Raw genomic sequence first — 16,886 nt, 5'->3', positions numbered from 1 at the left:
CATCTAATACTGAACACAGACTAAAAGACAATGACTTAGATGCAAGAGATATTAAGTTTCATAGCCTGTTCTGTAGTATTTACTTAAAATAGCTCAGCATAGAAATTCCATGAACAATCAAGATCTTTTGGTTGCATTAATTAGCATGGTAAAGATATCACAATTCTGCTTTTCGTTTACTGCACTCTTCCTCATGCTTCTAAAGGGTTCTATTTAAACTCAGGCTACAGAAATAAACTTCTAACTACTAACCATTACATAGCTGTTGAGAAAATGAAATATACTTCTCTCAGAGTGCCACAATAATATATACCTTGATGGTCAGTTATTACTTGTGTTGCAGCAGCACAGAGACCCTCCACAGGATCAAAAAGCACATACCGTATTTTTCTGTGTATAAGACTAGGGTTTCCCCACAAAAAAATTAGGTTTAAAATTGGGGCTCGTCTTATACATGGGTAGTGTGGAGAGGTGTGTTCTTAATTTGGAGTCCCCCAAAATAGGGGGTGTCTTATACATGGGGGTGCCATAGATGGAAAAATATGGTAATATAGATTGAAATTGTCCTTGCCATATAATGTTTACATTGCACCAAGTTATTGGGGTGGGAGGAGAACCACAGGACTTTGAAATTAAATGTAGCCAATTTTAAAAATGTTAGAAGCTTGCTGTTGGATACAATCTTCTTTTAAGAACAAAGCATTTCCTCAATTTCTCCAACCAACCAACCTTATGGCTGTTACACAAGTAACCAAAATTTGGAGAAATATGTAGGATGCTTGAGAGTGATATAGTGGTATAAAAGGAAAGACAGCAATCACGTAGTTAGGTCTAGAAAACGATGTAAAATACTTTACATCGGGCAATCCAGAAGATAGGAGACCTCTACTGCATCTTAGGTGTCTGGCAAAAGCCATTTCCAAAGTTCAGAGGTGAGCTCAGATCTATGAGAAACCAAACCACCACCACTCCCACAATGATGATGAAAGAGGAAGCAGGCTTGTGGGAACTCCCGAGGTTTGCAAAACTGCAATAATAATTAGGAAAACCTGTTTGGGGGAGGGGAAAGAGTCTCCAAAACCAGCCTGATGATGATTAAGCAAACTCAGTGGCCACAGAATTCTGACCAATTGTTGATGGTTGAGATGGGGTGGAGTAAGCAAAAAATGTGCTGGGAAAGGAAATAAAATGGAGTATACTCGATGGAGCAGGCCTGGCTAGCATACCGAACCGAAGTTTTTATTACAGGTCTCACCTGTCATTACAAGATTACCCCTAGTTCAGATTTTGAAGTTTATAATCAGTACTAAAGGTTAAGATATAAAGTTTTCTTTCTGTCTTTCTTTTGTGTGTGTTTGTTTTGTTTTCTCCTTTTTCTATTTTTATTTAGATTAGTTTGGCTTTTATTATATTGTAAGTTGAAAAGTTTCAATAAAAATATTATAGCGAAAAAGAACTATCCAACACATCATAATTCTAAAGAAAAGAAGCTTATAATATTAAGCAACTTTAAGTAATGTTTCTGCATTTGTGCTGTAGGTAACAAATCTCATATTTTCTGGCAGCTCTATCCTACTTAGAAACAAGTTCCTCCAAGATCAATGGGATTTACTTCCAGGTACGTGCATACAGAATTGCAACTCACCTGTTATTTTTACAGTAATGATTCTAACTGACAAACTTAAGACTAGGGCAGGAAGCCAAACAGCCAACGGGGCTTCTGCGGCTTCTAATTGGCTGCAGGAGCTTCCTGCAGCCAATCAGAAGCCACGCTTTGGTTTCTGAATGTTTTGGAAGTCGAATGGACTTCCGTAACGGATTCCGTTTGACTTCCAAAGTACGACTGTATAACAAAACTGAATACTCAACAACAGATTCCTCCAGGGCAGACTTAAGCGTATCTACTCAGAAGACTGATATATTGAATCCAATGGGACTTACTCCCAGGTAAGAGGAGTTGGGATTAGAGCTTGGGTCAGTAAATAAGGGATCCATATTTGTTGGATTTCTTATTAGCTGCCAACGCAACAGATCCATTATAAGGCATGAGGAAAGAAATGCCTGATAACACTCATCTCTATGCCATTTTAAGAGAGAATTTATTATGTAGGTCAGGATCTAAAGAGCTCTGCATTCACTCCCAAGCCTTTCTGCTTGCACCTCTATGGCTTTCATGAATTAGTCTTCTGACCACAGCTCCAACAGTCCACCAAATGCTCTCCTGAAGTCCCCCCTCTTCAGTAAAGGACTTAAGTGAAAATAAACATCTCAGAAGTCCTGCTGTACAGTCCTTTGGCTCCCGGACTTGCACCTTTCTTAGGGCAGGTTTACTTACACACACATAGAAGCTGACACTTTAAAAAAATCTGATCTCTGACCCAGGACAGGACTGTAATAACATAATAAAAATTGTGAAAGGGAATAGAATATTTTAAGAATAGCAATGTTAAGATGCCTCTTCTAGTCATTAGCTTTTCATGAATGACTAGAAGAGGCACCTTAACATCATGAATGAAAAGGTACTTCTTCACAATCACTCAGCTGCCGACGGAACTGAACATTCTCTCATTTAATTTCCCTTTCCACTGACATAGAATTTGGTTTATCTCCGGTCCCTATTCCATTCCCACAAACACAGTTTCTCGGCAGACTGCACCAATAAATCACACAGGAGGGAGAAGTTCTGGCTTACATCTCACACCCACCTCTTAGAAACATCAGCTGAATATAAATGAAATGGGACATTCCCCAAAGAGCCAGCAGCCTACAGGGCATCAAGCAGCTACAAGTAAGTTATTTAGATACAGTGAGTGATGAAAATTCTTACAGCTGTTTCAGTCTCTTTGCCTTTACCTTTTTATGTGCTCTTAAAAGCATTTTCTGACTCATTTAATCTTTGGTGCACATTTAGCCACATTATGTGCCAAGGTATGTAGAAGAACATATCACTTTAAAAAGAACAGGGGACATCCCCCTACACACCACAGCACAATAGAGGGCAGAGCATGCGCATTTTTGCTCTCACATACACACACCAACCACTCCGCAATTTCTAAAGATCAATGACCATGATCAATCATCACTGGAGTGCCAGCCATGTTAATTCTTCCCTTCTTTTGTCTCAGTGCACCAGTTTGGGCTTCAATCCCACCAGCCCTCAATCTCCTCAGTTCACTTAAGAGAAAATTGATACTTGAAGAATGCCATAATTTTTAAGAATGGGATCATTACAGGCGCCTTCAACAGGCTACTATAAAAATGACTGGTCATAACATACACAAGCTTAATTTGTAAGTTTATAAAGAAACTGAAGTGTCACATAGATTTCCACATGAAAAATGTTTATTTGATATTAAGAAGGATGCTTACTGTTCTTGAATCTGAGAAAGGGTTGTACTCATCTAATCCTGGAGGAACATTTCTCGTCACTTGTGTAACTGAAGGATCCTAAACAGAGAGAGAAGTAGGTTACAGAAAGCACTGTGCACTGCATGTGCTAATACCAATCCCAGCCCATCTACATTTAAGATAATAACCTTCTAACCCAAGTTTGTAGCTGTTGTCCAAAATAAATTACTGCTTTCCTAGAGCTCACAACACAGCTATCTAAACTGAAATAGACTAATTAGAGAGATCCCCTCTGCATTCCTTTTATTTAGATGAAGTTGCAGACTTCCAACATTCCATCTTTGAGCACAATCTTAAAACAAGCAGCATAAGACAAGCGAAAGGAAGAATTACTTCTGGTTCACTAGCTTTCTAATCACCCTGATTCCCTTTATGTTTGCTCTGTAGTTAAGTCCCACCAAATGCCAAGGAGTGTACATGGCAGTGTTAAATAAACTACCTATTAAGAGTTATATATCAATTCCTACAACAGAGATATTTTTGATACATTGGTTTAAAAAATAACAGTGCTAGAAGCTTGTAACAAATGTTAGTAATAAACAGAAAAATATTTATTTGTCCAATATAACATTTTCACTTTTAGACCTGCCTTTATTTGATGTAGAAATAGAAACTCATTCATGTTTTCATTCTTCCTATTCTGTAGGTCACCTCATTTCACCCTGATCTTCTTACAAATCTAGATTAACATGATTTGTGAGATGCCCCATCTGTCACACAGCTGATTTATGAGGAATGCTGCTCCTCCTGAGCATATAAATGAGAGCTCAATTTTCAGCTGCACACTGTCACTGAGAAACTGAAAATATAAAACACATATCCAATGAAGTTTTGGAGGCAATGAATAAGCATATTTTCTCCTGCCAAAGCACAATAGCCATCTTCTCCTGCCTGTCACAATAGCCATCATTACACTGTGCAAAATATGAAATGTAGGAGACAGCACAATGTTATCTTCAAACAGTATAGGGCATGAATCCGTCAAATTCCAAGAATGTATACAGATCAGAGTTTTTAGCACTCAACCACTGGGGACCCATACACACGGAAGCAGAGCACATATACTGTACTTCAAAGCCATTTTTAGTGACACCCCATATAGTCCACTGCAGGCTAAAAAAAAATTGGGGTGAGATATGTGGACCTGGCTCAGAGGAAGAATACCTAAATGTGCATATCACTGTGCAAACTTCTCCCTCCTTTTAACCCCATAATCTGAAGTTTTGGGAAAGCAGCACAAGGACTGGGAGTGGGATGTCAATTGCTGAGGGCTGTCAAAAAAGGTGTTGAGGGCTACATGCAGCTCTTGGGCTGTAAGTTAGACCACCCTGGCCTAACCCAAGCCCACCAGATGAAGCATGCTTGGCCACTACTACAGTATCTGCTTTCAGTGTTCTCTGGCAGCCACCAGTGTTCGAAACTCCCATTGTTCTAGGCGCATTTTGTGACAGGGAATTACATTAGCACGAGCAGTTTCTGAGCTATGGGCCCTGTACTGTGCCTAAGGTTTCAGATTAAAACTGCAGAGTGGAAGAAAATGAGGAGACCCTTTTCTGCCTCCCCACTTCCAGCTAATCTCTGAAAACTGGAGAAGAGACCCTCTGAAGAATGTAAGGGGGGTGGGCAGGGGAAGGACTAGACCATGTGAAAAATGAACATAATATATTAGCTGCAGTTCATTCATTTTCAGCTTTGTATTATCATTATAAAAAAGTGCACCTAGATGTTCTGTTGTTGCACCCATAACCTAGGTTTAAGGTGCCATTTAGCTCCTAGCTTTCCTACCGGTATTTCAGTTTCTAACACTGTGTGCAGCACACATACAACCCCACCAGTTTTGACATTTAGAGGGAAGACATAGTGAATGTCATCTCTCCACACAGAGAGATGCATCTGTGACAGAGATGAGGTAAATTCAACTCCTCCCCCCACTGCCAATTCAGTCTTTAGAAGTTCCTTCTATTAGCAATTTTCCATCCACCCAAGGGTTGCAGCAATTGCCAAATTAGCCAAGTACAGTACAACAACTTCACCAACTTATTACCAAACTTAAAACGATGGAGAGACCTGGTCTGAATAAAGACATTGGATTCTTATCTCATTATACATGATAAAGCTATCTTTAGCCATCTCACCCCTTGCTTTTTCCTGTAAGACCAATTGCAGTCGTTAACAGTCGTCAACAGGTTTACCACACCTATCAGTCAATCACCCATTCATACCACCCTTCTGAGTAATACCCCTCCCCACCCTCTCACTATATATAAGGGTCTGGTGACTTCTGTTTCAGTGTATCTGAAGAAGTGTGCATGCACACGAAAGCTCATACCAATGACAAACTTAGTTGGTCTCTAAGGTGCTGCTGCAAGGAATTTTCAAATTTTGTTTTGACTATCTACCTGTAACTAGAACTTCACCAAGGACACCCAGTGAGTTTCATTAACCTGAATTTCCTACCTTTGAGCACAAAACATTTGCCACTACCCCACACTGCCTTCTTATGGCAGTGGTGTTCAAAACATCTGCCAGTTTTTTTTTGGGGGGGGGACCTGAAACATGCCACACATACTAGAATATTTTTAAACACTCTAATATACCCATTGTTTGTGCAAGAAAAGAACCTCTGGAAAATCTTATACTGTGCTAAATAAGAGATCTTCAAGCTTCTTGTGAAATTCTTGTGGCTTTCCTCTGCAAAGTGCTTTGCAAAGCCACCTTTGGGTGAAAGCAAGGAAGCTTTTAAACTCATCTAGTTTTGGTTGGCAGAAATACCTATAACACTGACTTAGGACTGCTTCACCATGCAAGGAAAAAAGAGGCACGAGTGATACATGCTTCCCTTCCATGCTTCCTGGTATTGTGTATAACAACTCCTTGTGAAATAACATGAACCAGCTGCACTCATGCATTCTCTACTACTGCTTCCTTATAGCGTGCAAAATGGCTCCTAGACACTTCCAATTGCATATTCTAAGGACTTCAAGAGCTACCCGAACAGGAAGGGTTTTGACATTGATTACAGTCACCATGAAAACATAGCAGTCTTCAGCATTATTTTTAGAGTACAAAAACAAAAGATTTTCTTACGCTGGTTTTGATGCTTTGGAATTCGGCCAGAACTCTGAAGATGCATTTCAACACAGAAGTGATCCATTCGTGAATTATTGTTCTCTTGAAATTAACACAAAGCCCAAAAACTACTACTTTCAAATAATCTGAAAAACATGTCCCATCCTCTCCTCCTACTTCTTTAAAAATCTGCAATAATGAATTTAAAGAACACAGAAGTACATTCTACACACAAAAATTGGAAGCAAGTCCCAGTGCAACTCTGAAGTAACAGAACTGTCTGCATATTGTAACACTAACCCAGATGTGTAGGAATCAAGATCTACAGCTGCTGGTACTTAAAGTTTTTAGTGCCAGCCAAGCACTAGGTGCTATTTACACTGCAAAAGACCATGTGGATTGCCAGCTCTTCAGTGCAGTCCCATCCCAGGAAGCTTCCTTTGGAAGCTTCAATTCTTTTTCACATTCCATCTTGTAATTAACTTGACTTCTGCACTAACTTGCAATTCAATTAGTTTTATCTGCTAGAAATAAGGAGCCTGCATTAAGCGTTTCATTCAAAGCCAAACCTGACATGGCAGGCTAGCTTAGAAAGTTGAATAGACATTATAGCTTACACTGGGGATTCTAATTTCCACTGTACTCTATTCTTACATGGCAAGTGAAACAGGGCAGCATTACCTGAAAGAAGACTGCATTAGTCCCCATTTTATGGGGGGGGGGGACCGTGCATTTTTGCAAAATACTCAGAGGTGCAGAGGGCATCCACCCAGATTAGTTCACCTGGGCTGTCAGTGAGGGAGCTGCTATTACACACCACACAAATACACCACACATCCTTCCACAGCTCTTACATACAAGATAAGGAAGAGCCAGGAAGGAGAATTGATATCCAGAATGTGTCATTTCCCCACAATGCAGTGCAATTAGCAGCTGTTCCTTTTCCCCATTCTGACATCTCATCTAAAGTCTTCAAGATGGGGAAATGAAAGAACTGTAACCTGCAGTTATATATCCTTAGCATCACATTCTCCTTCCTTGTTTACCAGAGACAGTCAGTGCAAGAACAGTCTGCCAGCTAGCTTTGCTCCATTAGCCAAGGCAACTGCAGTGCAGCTGGCTGGACTATTTCTTGGCAAACCATAGGTTGTTGTTTCTTCTTCTAGTTTCAAGGCAAACCAACTCATGGTTTACACTCCTGATTAAAAGGCCCGTCATAGCCTAAATTCAAGAAAGAAATCAAAGTCCTAAGGAGGAATTGCATGACTAGGAGCTAGATGCAGTTATTAATGCAATCCAAACTATTGTGTCCCTCGTGTTCTGTCTAGATGAAAATAACATAAGGCAGGAATTAGCTCCATTGTATTTTACTTTTTGCCCATTTCACTCCAAGGTAAATCTAATAAGTCAAGGAACAAAATTTCAAATGGTGTTTGGTAACATAAAGGAACTGAATGCACACAAGTGTATTTCTTCTGGTCTCCTGCAGGCAATTTATACTCTAGACAAATAGATATTTCCAAGCCCAAAATGTTTTTTAAAGATAATTTTCTTTTGAAGTCTAACTTATAATCTTAAAATGAAAGAATTATTTTTATTGACTAGTGGTCATAGCCATGGCAATTTCAACACAAAACAGAATAGGAGCATACAGGGGAATCAGCTACCATTGTGCTTATCATTTACATATCTAAGCGAGTTAAACCATAATAAATATAACCAAATAAGGTGGTCATATGCAAAATCAATAAAAAAAAATATTTATGTAACTTCTTCCCTTTGGCTTGCTAAATCTGCTTCTTAGGCTACAACAGTCCTTGTAATTTATTTTTTATTCATCTTAAAGCTAAATTTAAGCAAAATATCCGAAAATGCTAACAGATGTGAACTATGTTACAATTTAATTATAATTGTGTACCCAAGCTTTCAGCCCATTCTGTCAAGTAGCAAAGATTATTTTAACGGCTTAATACAGTTTGGTTCAGTCCTAGAAACTTGGACACTATAGCTGTTATAGATGCAGCCCCATAGCTACAGCTGCTAAAAACAGTAATTGCTTGGAAGCGTATTGGGGGATAATCATAAGGCACAGAACTCTGCCATGAATCCAGCATGACAAATGATGTGCTGTTTACAATATTAAGATCAACCCTGATTGGAAAAACAAGTTTGAGGTTAACACCTCTTAGGCATTATTAAAGCTTCATTTAGTATTCCCATACCTGTACTGTACAGGCACAATTGGTTTATCCTTTAATGAAGTAACACAGTATCTAGCAATGAGAGTCTAAACCAGGCATCCCCAAACTGCGGCCCTCCAGATGTTTTGGCCTACAACTCCCATGATCCCTAGCTAACAGGACCAGTGGTCAGGGATGATGGGAATTGTAGTCCAAAACAAAACTGTAGTCCGGAGGGCCGAAGTTTGGGGAAGCCTGGTCTAAACCATATCTACTCAGAAATAAGTCCTATTTAAGTCTGACTAAAGTGTCTGTTGAATTCAATAGGACTTAGGTTCACAGTAAGTTAGTTCAGGATTACATCCCTAACAACCATAATGGAGAATACACTATAGCAGGCATCCCCAAACTGCGGCCCTCCAGATGTTTTGGCCTACAACTCCCATGATCCCTAGCTAACAGGACCAGTAGTCAGGGATGATGGGGATTGTAGTCCAAAACATCTGGAGGGCCGAAGTTTGGGGATGCCTGCACTTTAGCTTCGGTATCACATAAGCATTCAATTAAACTTGTAAACAGAAATGAAATATAAAGCTTGCACATTAAGTATTTTCCCAAATCATTAAACCAAGATGATACATACAGCAGGCAGGAAAGCTTCAATGAAAAAAACCACCCATCATTTAAAATCTACTTGCAATCAATTTTAAACACAGCTTTAGGTTGAATTACAGTCATACCTTGGGTTAAGTACGCATCAGGTTGAGTACTTTCAGGTTAAGTACTCCGCGGACCCGGAAGTGTTTACTTCCGGGTTCCACCACACGTGCATGCACAGAAGCGTTCTGCGCACTTCGTGCATACGCAGAAGCGCTCTATCGGCGCTTCACGCACTATCGCCACTCAGGTTAAGTTATTTTCGGGGTGCAAATGACACCTCGGAATCAATTAAGTACTTAACCCGAGGTACCACTGTAAATGTTAAGTGGTGGCAGTCAAAAAACGCAATATGGGCACAAACTGGCCAACTTACAAAGAATTATTAGAAGAAGACGAGGGCAAATTAAAATTAAAAAGCTACAATGAATTAAAACATCTTCTAAACAGCTGGCTACAATATTTCCAACTAAATCAAAGATTTCAAAAAGACAGAAAGATAGGATTCAATAAGGAAATGTCTAAATTTGATAAAATTCTAACAATCGGCAAAAGCAAATACATAAAAAATTTATATAATCTACTATTGGAATGGGAAACAAAAGAAGAATTAACTAAGACCTCAATGATTCGCTGGGGACAGGATCTGGGAAAAGAAATAATGATTGAGAGTTGGGAAAAACTTTGGAACAGAGACACGTATTTCACACCAAGCTACGATCTGCAAGAAAACCTAATCAAGATGCAATATAGATGGCATCTAACCCCACACAGATTGGCCAAAATGTACAAGGGAGCAGATGAAAAGTGTTGGAGGTGTAAAAAGGAGACAGGTAACTATATTCACATATGGTGGAGATGCAGTGAAATCAAGCCATATTGGGATATGATATATAGGGAATTGAAAAAAATGCTCAGATACTCCTTTAAAAAGAATCCGGAACTCTTCCTCCTGGGAATGCTTCATGATGAAATCCGACCAAAAGACAGAAATATAGTAATGTACGCAGGAACAGCAGCGAGGACTTTAATTGGTTCAAATTGGAAAAGCAATAAGATACCGACCATAGAGGATTGGCAAAACAAATTGTTTATATATTATAACTCAGCAACAAAAAATGCTGAAGTTAAAGGAATAAATGAGGAAGTTAGAAACAAAGATTGGGGGAAATACAGAAACTATCTAAGAACAATGGTGGAAAATCCCTCGTTAGCAGAAGCCATATGAGGGCTCAGATACAAAAAGGTTCAGTAACAGTACCACAATAAGAAATCAGGTATACAATTGCACGCAAGAACATGAAAGGCGCAGAACAGAATAAGGCTGGAAGTATCTAACCACGCACGGTGGGTGGTGGGTAGGGTGGAGGGATATAGGAAATAGGAGTATAAGAGAATATGTACAACTTGGAAAAAAATGTATTATTTTTGTTTTGTTTTTGTTCGATGTTTTATATTTTGTTATTTATCAATGTTTGTTTTCTTCATTTCTATTCTCCTTGTTTGTACAAATAATGTATTTCAATAAAGAAATGGAAAAAAAATGTTAATTTTTTTCATCTACAATACTGTCTTATTTATTTTATAGTGCAGTACATTGATTATTGCCTACATTTTATGGATCAATGGTCTTGTTAAGACAGTAAAATTTGTGTTAAATTGCTGTTTTAGGGGGTGTTTTTCATCATCTGGAATGGATTAATCCACTTTCCATTACTTTCAATCTCATTTTTGACCACATCCAGCTTACCTCCATTCATGGTTCTTACATTCCAGGTTCCTATGCAATATTTTTCTTTACAGCATCGGACTTTCCTTTTGCTTCCAGTGCCTTAGAAAGCACTGCTAATAACAAGGCCAGTGGAAGTGATGATATTCCAGCTGAACTATTTACAATTTTAAAAGATGATGCTGTTAAGGTGCTATACCCAATATGCCAGCAAGTTTGGAAAACTCAGCAATGGCCAGAGGATTGGAGAAGATCAGTCTACATCCCAATTCCAAAGAAGGGCAGTGCCAAAGAATGCTCCAACTACCGCACAATTGCGCTCATTTCACACGCTAGCAAGGTTATGCTTAAAATTCTACAAGGCAGGCTTAGGCAGTATGTGGACCAAGAACTCCCAGAAGTGCAAGCTGGATTTCGAAAGGGCAGAGGAACCAGAGACCAAATAGCAAACATGCGCTGGATTATGGAGAAAGCTAGAGAGTTCCAGAAAAACGTCTACTTCTGCTTCATTGACTATGCAAAAGCCTTTGACTGTGTCGACCACAGCAAACTATGGCAAGTTCTTAAAGAAATGGGAGTGCCTGATCACCTCATCTGTCTCCTGAGAAATCTCTATGTGGGGCAAGAAGCTACAGTTAGAACTGGATATGGAACAACTGATTGGTTCAAAATTGGGAAAGGAGTACGACAAGGTTGTATATTGTCTCCCTGCTTATTTAACTTATATGCAGAATTCATCATGCGAAAGGCTGGACTAGATGAATCCCAAGCAGGAATTAAGATTGCCGGAAGAAATATCAACAACCTCAGATATGAAGATGACACAACCTTGATGGCAGAAAGCGAGGAGGAATTAAAGAACCTTTTAATGAGGGTGAAAGAGGAGAGCGCAAAATATGGTCTGAAGCTCAACATCAAAAAAACCAAGATCATGGCCACTGGTCCCATCACCTCCTGGCAAATAGAAGGGGAAGAAATGGAGGCAGTGAGAGATTTTACTTTCTTGGGCTCCTTGATCACTGCAGATGGTGACAGCAGTCACGAAATTAAAAGACGCCTGCTTCTTGGGAGAAAAGCGATGACAAACCTAGACAGCATCTTAAAAAGCAGAGACATCACCTTGCCGACAAAGGTCCGTATAGTTAAAGCTATGGTTTTCCCAGTAGTGATGTATGGAAGTGAGAGCTGGACCATAAAGAAGGCTGATCGCCGAAGAATTGATGCTTTTGAATTATGGTGCTGGAGGAGACTCTTGAGAGTCCCATGGACTGCAAGAAGATCAAACCTATCCATTCTTAAGGAAATCAGCCCTGAGTGCTCCCTGGAAGGACAGATCGTGAAGCTGAGGCTCCAATACTTTGGCCACCTCATGAGAAGAGAAGAATCCTTGGAAAAGACCCTGATGTTGGGAAAGATTGAGGGCACTAGGAGAAGGGGACGACAGAGGACAAGATGGTTGGACAGTGTTCTCGAAGCTACGAACATGAGTTTGACCAAACTGCGGGAGGCAGTGCAAGACAGGAGTGCCTGGCGTGCTATGGTCCATGGGGTCACGAAGAGTCGGACACGACTAAACGACTAAACAACAACAACATTACTTTCAATGGGAAAGTTCGCTTCAGGTAAAGTACGCTTCAGGTTAAGTACAGACTTCCGGAACCAATTACGTAAGTACTTAACCTGAGGTACCACTGCAATGGAGACCAACTCTGGCTGGTAGAACCATTGGTTCAGATGACTGAGGGGTTTACATCAGGCTTCCTCAAACTCGGCCCTCCAGATGTTTTTGGCCTACAACTCCTATGATCCCTAGCTAGCAGGACCAGTGGTCAGGGATGATGTGAACTGTAGTCTCAAAACATCTGGAGGGCCCAGTTTGGGGAAGCCTGGTTTACATCTTATCTGAACAAAACCTAGTGCAGACAAGGTATAATGAACACTACATAAAGAAGTGGTTTATGTGTTTTGAACAACAGTTACATATATTTTATCAATGTAATTAATGAAGCTTGGTATTCTATAAAAAAGAAACAGCTTTTGACTTTATATATAAAAGTCAAAATATTTTTGCTGAAACAAAAAGTTTCAATGGAAAAAGAAAACTGTTCAATGTCCATCTTAACTTTCATTTTGTTGGTGTTCAATGGCAGAAGATAGTCTATCTACATCGTGCTTATAACTTATTCGAAAACAATCTTAACCAGTTTTTTTAAAAATAATTGTTATCTTTGCCTAGGAAGAAAGAACACGACTTGGATGTACGCTCCTTTTCATGAATTATGTCTTCTTCCATTTTAAGATCAGAAGGATGGTACAGAGAGGGAACAGCAACTTCTAAATTTATTTATTTATAATATTTCTTACTTTCCCTTCACTGTAAGTTTTCAGGGTAGGTTACAATAATAGAATATACAATTACAAAAACAAATAAAACCATAAAACAAGTAAAACCACAAAAAATAAGAGAATATGATAAATTCATTGAAATAGCTGGGTTCAAAAAACAATAAATTTTAACTATTCAAGGTGTGTCTTCAGCATACAGTGAAAGCTGTATGATCAAGATGCTGGATGCACCTCTGTGGAGAGGGATACTGCAGAAAAATAACAGAAAGTTGCCACAAATGGAATGCAGGCAAAAGCCACGTGCCCCTCAGAAGCTTGCTCAGTGGAAATTGCAGAAACACCATCAGTACAACATATGCTAAAACATTCAACTACACTTGTAGTTGGATTTGAAACCTGCAGACGGAGGTCTCGTTTGACTTACTGTATTAAATATTGACAGTTTGACTTTTTATAATGTAAGCAGTACACAACAAGAAGAACTGGGGCTCTCTCTAGTAAACTGTACTATTATACCCATCTGGATACTTAGCAATTCCTTTGTTTTGCACATTCAAGGGGTTGGAGAATTTGGAGTAATGACCCTCAAGAGTTTCTTCCAACTCTACAGTTCTCTGAGTCTATGATTCTATTCATGAGTTGTTTATCTTGACGTTTATAAAGGAAGCCTAAACCTTTTCATTGAAAATGAGAATTTAAAAGTTATCATGTAACTTAGGCTCATTACACAACCTGAGAATGAATTAAATCACGTAAACCGCAGTTATCAAGCAATATCACAGAACACATCACACCAGGGATTGTAAACCTGAGGCCCTCCAAATGTTGTAGCAGTCCTGAACCCAACATTCAGATATAATGTGAGTTTTTGTCCAGCATCATCTGAAGAGCCAAGGATTAGCCACCCTTGCCTTTCACTGATCCCACAAGTCTCTACCATGGGCGTAGCCAGGGGGGGCAGTTGCCCCTCCCCCCAGATCAAGTTAAACAATAGAAATACTTAACTAACTTACCAATCACATTAGTCCCCCCCCCGCCCCCAATCCTGGCTATGCCCATGGTCTCTAATGCAGTTTGCAAGTAAGTCCACAATAGGAAAGCCATCCAAACATGTGGGCTACTGACCTATAAAAACCCAAACCATAATACAATTGTTAGGCTATCAAGATGTCATGATTTTTAGGATGATCTGCAGATTAACCAGATTTAATAGTTACTCCCTCTTCCCAGGCAACTCTAAGAACTGTAATTTAGAGGTTGTGAGTTCACAGGAGAATTTTTACAAGCCTCACCAAACGTGGGGAAAGAACCATAACAATTGGAGTTTTTTTAAAAAAATATTAGATTAATTTAGGTTGGCGGAGAATCCTGTTTTACAACCAATATACAGTAATAGCAACCATACATTGAATTTATTTTGAAAGTGGACTTCACAGCTCTGCCTTAACTTCAAAATTCTACATAGGCTAACTCTACTAAAGTGTTACGTGCTATACTACAGCCGGACTAATTAAGCTTATGATTGTCTAAATATGAAAGGATGCTTTCAAAGTTAGTGGGGGAAATATATTGAGTTTCTATTTCAAAAGCCTTTGGGGAGGGAATTCCACCAGGTCCCATGAAAACTGATTGCTCACCACTTTTCTATAAACCCAATCCACAATTAAAAGTCCACATGTACATCTACTTTACTCCAGATATTACATCAATAAGCTGAATGCAGTCACTGCTCAAAAGAGATCCCCAGGACACACTGAAACTAAACTCAGTAGATTACTCCAGCCTTCTCCAATCCTAGTTCAAACCGAACCAGCCAGGTGTCAGACCTCACATCCTGACTTCAGACCTTTTTAGCAGCAAGGAATTGCAACGGGAGCTAAAAAAACAAAATTTAAAGCAAAGCCTTCTCTACAGAATATTAACAGGTGGCGGCCAAAGGAGAGTATTGCCTCTTGGGAGACCTTCAGTCCTAGCATCCCTTTAGGAACCTTTTGGCAGTTTTGAAAGCGACTAGGAATTATTTTCCATTACGGACCGTGTGTGGCCAGATAAGAAATCGGAGAGGAAGATGGTGTTACCGGCAGCATCTATTGGCCAGGTCTGGTGCCTGATGCAGAGCGCATCGCCGCCGTCCCTCTTGGGACGCAGAGCCGCCACGGCTCCCGCCCCTCCTGCCTTCCGCCCACCTGGCCACCGCTCCCTCGGAAACGCACCCAGAGCGGGGGACCCGGGAGACCCTTAACGGGGCGCCCTTTCCTCCCGCAGGGAAAACAAGGGAGGCCCGGAGCGGGAGCACAGAAGAGCCGCGGAGACGCCAAGGACCCACTCACGCCTTCGCCACAAAACCCCGAGGAGGAGGAATCGCCCTCCCGTTTCCAGCACAAAAGAGGCGCCTCAGTCTCCCCGGGAAACGCGGCGGGTCCAGGGGGAGGGGGAGGGGCACGACGGAGACAGCGCCGGAGACGAGGCCTCCGCGGGGAGTGGGAGTACCTTGCAGGTCCGTTCCCGGAACTTAGCCCACGGGCCTCCCCGCCACCGAACTCGCGTCAACGCGACACGCCCGGCTTCTCGGCCCGCGCCTCTTACCTTGAAAGGGTTGTTGAGGTCCGGGTCCGCGAAAGGGTTGCTGTCGAAGTCCGACATGGCGCGGGGAGGGGGTCTGTCGGGCGCTGCGATGCGCGGATGGCGGCAGCAGCGGACAGCGACTCCGGCGAGCGCCCCACAGGCTGCTTCTGGTGGCTCCCCCTCCCCTTCCCTGCCGATGTCAGCGCAGGTAGATCCGGCACGAAGCGCCCGCCCCCTCCCGAGCACGGAGCAAGCCGATAGGGCGCGAAGGCCTCCAAGATGGCCGCCCCGGACGTGACGTAGGAGCTGCGCCAGCCCCGAATTAAAATGGAAGTGTGAAAGGCGGGTGGGTTGGCGGAAAGAGAAAGGGAGGTTCAAAATAGGGCGGCGAAAGTGTGGCCTTCTCTTGCTTTCGCTTTCCGTCCCATCCTCTTTCCTTCGTGCACTTATTCTGTGGAAGAGTCGCTTACTCTCTTGAGTTAAGGGTTTTGTTCTCGCCTTACAGGTGGGAGAGGAAGGGGCGAACTTTTCATAGGGTCATGGAGTTGTAGAGTTGGAAGAGATCCCGAGAGTCATCTACAGTAGTCCAATCCGCCGCGATGCAGGAATCTCAACTAAAGCATCCAAGGAAGATGGCCACCCAACCTCTGCTTAAAAACTTCCAAGGAAGGAGAGTGCACCGCCTTCCGAGGAAGTCCGTTCCACTGACGAACAGCTCTTACTGTCAGAAGGTTATAAAAAAATTGTCCAGTAGCACCTTAGAGACCAACTAAGTATGTTCTGGGTATAAGCTTTCGTGTTTAAGCTTCTTTCTGAAGAAGTGTGCATGTACACGAAAGCTTATACCCATAACATACTTAGTTGGTCTCTTAAGGTGCTACTGGACAATTTATTTATTTATTTTTACTGTGGCAGACCAACATGGCTACCTA

General features: G+C 41.1%; 1 protein-coding gene across 2 annotated transcripts in view; it reads right to left on the bottom strand.

Moving 5' to 3' along the window:
• The window catches only part of SCAMP1 (secretory carrier membrane protein 1), a 31,601-nt gene extending 15,455 nt beyond the window's left edge, over positions 1–16,146 (bottom strand). The window contains exons 1-2 of one of the 2 annotated variants that reach the window (XM_035099897.3): positions 15,976–16,146; positions 3,370–3,447 (exon numbers count right to left, since the gene is read on the bottom strand). In XM_035099897.3, the coding sequence (XP_034955788.1) occupies positions 3,370–3,447; positions 15,976–16,032 (135 nt within the window). In that variant the 5' untranslated portion in view covers positions 16,033–16,146. Of the gene's footprint in view, positions 1–3,369; positions 3,448–3,997; positions 4,203–15,975 lie in introns of those variants that run through there. The other variant, XM_088652722.1, reaches the window with a different exon arrangement.
• Between the last annotated feature and the right edge of the window lie 740 nt (positions 16,147–16,886).

The sequence above is a fragment of the Zootoca vivipara genome, chromosome 10 (genome assembly GCF_965207765.1).
Source record: "Zootoca vivipara chromosome 10, rZooViv2.hap1.1, whole genome shotgun sequence".
Taxonomy (NCBI): Eukaryota; Metazoa; Chordata; class Lepidosauria; order Squamata; family Lacertidae; genus Zootoca; species Zootoca vivipara.
The sequence above is the reverse complement of the archived record's forward strand: the minus strand, read 5'-3'. Positions and strand labels throughout refer to the sequence as shown.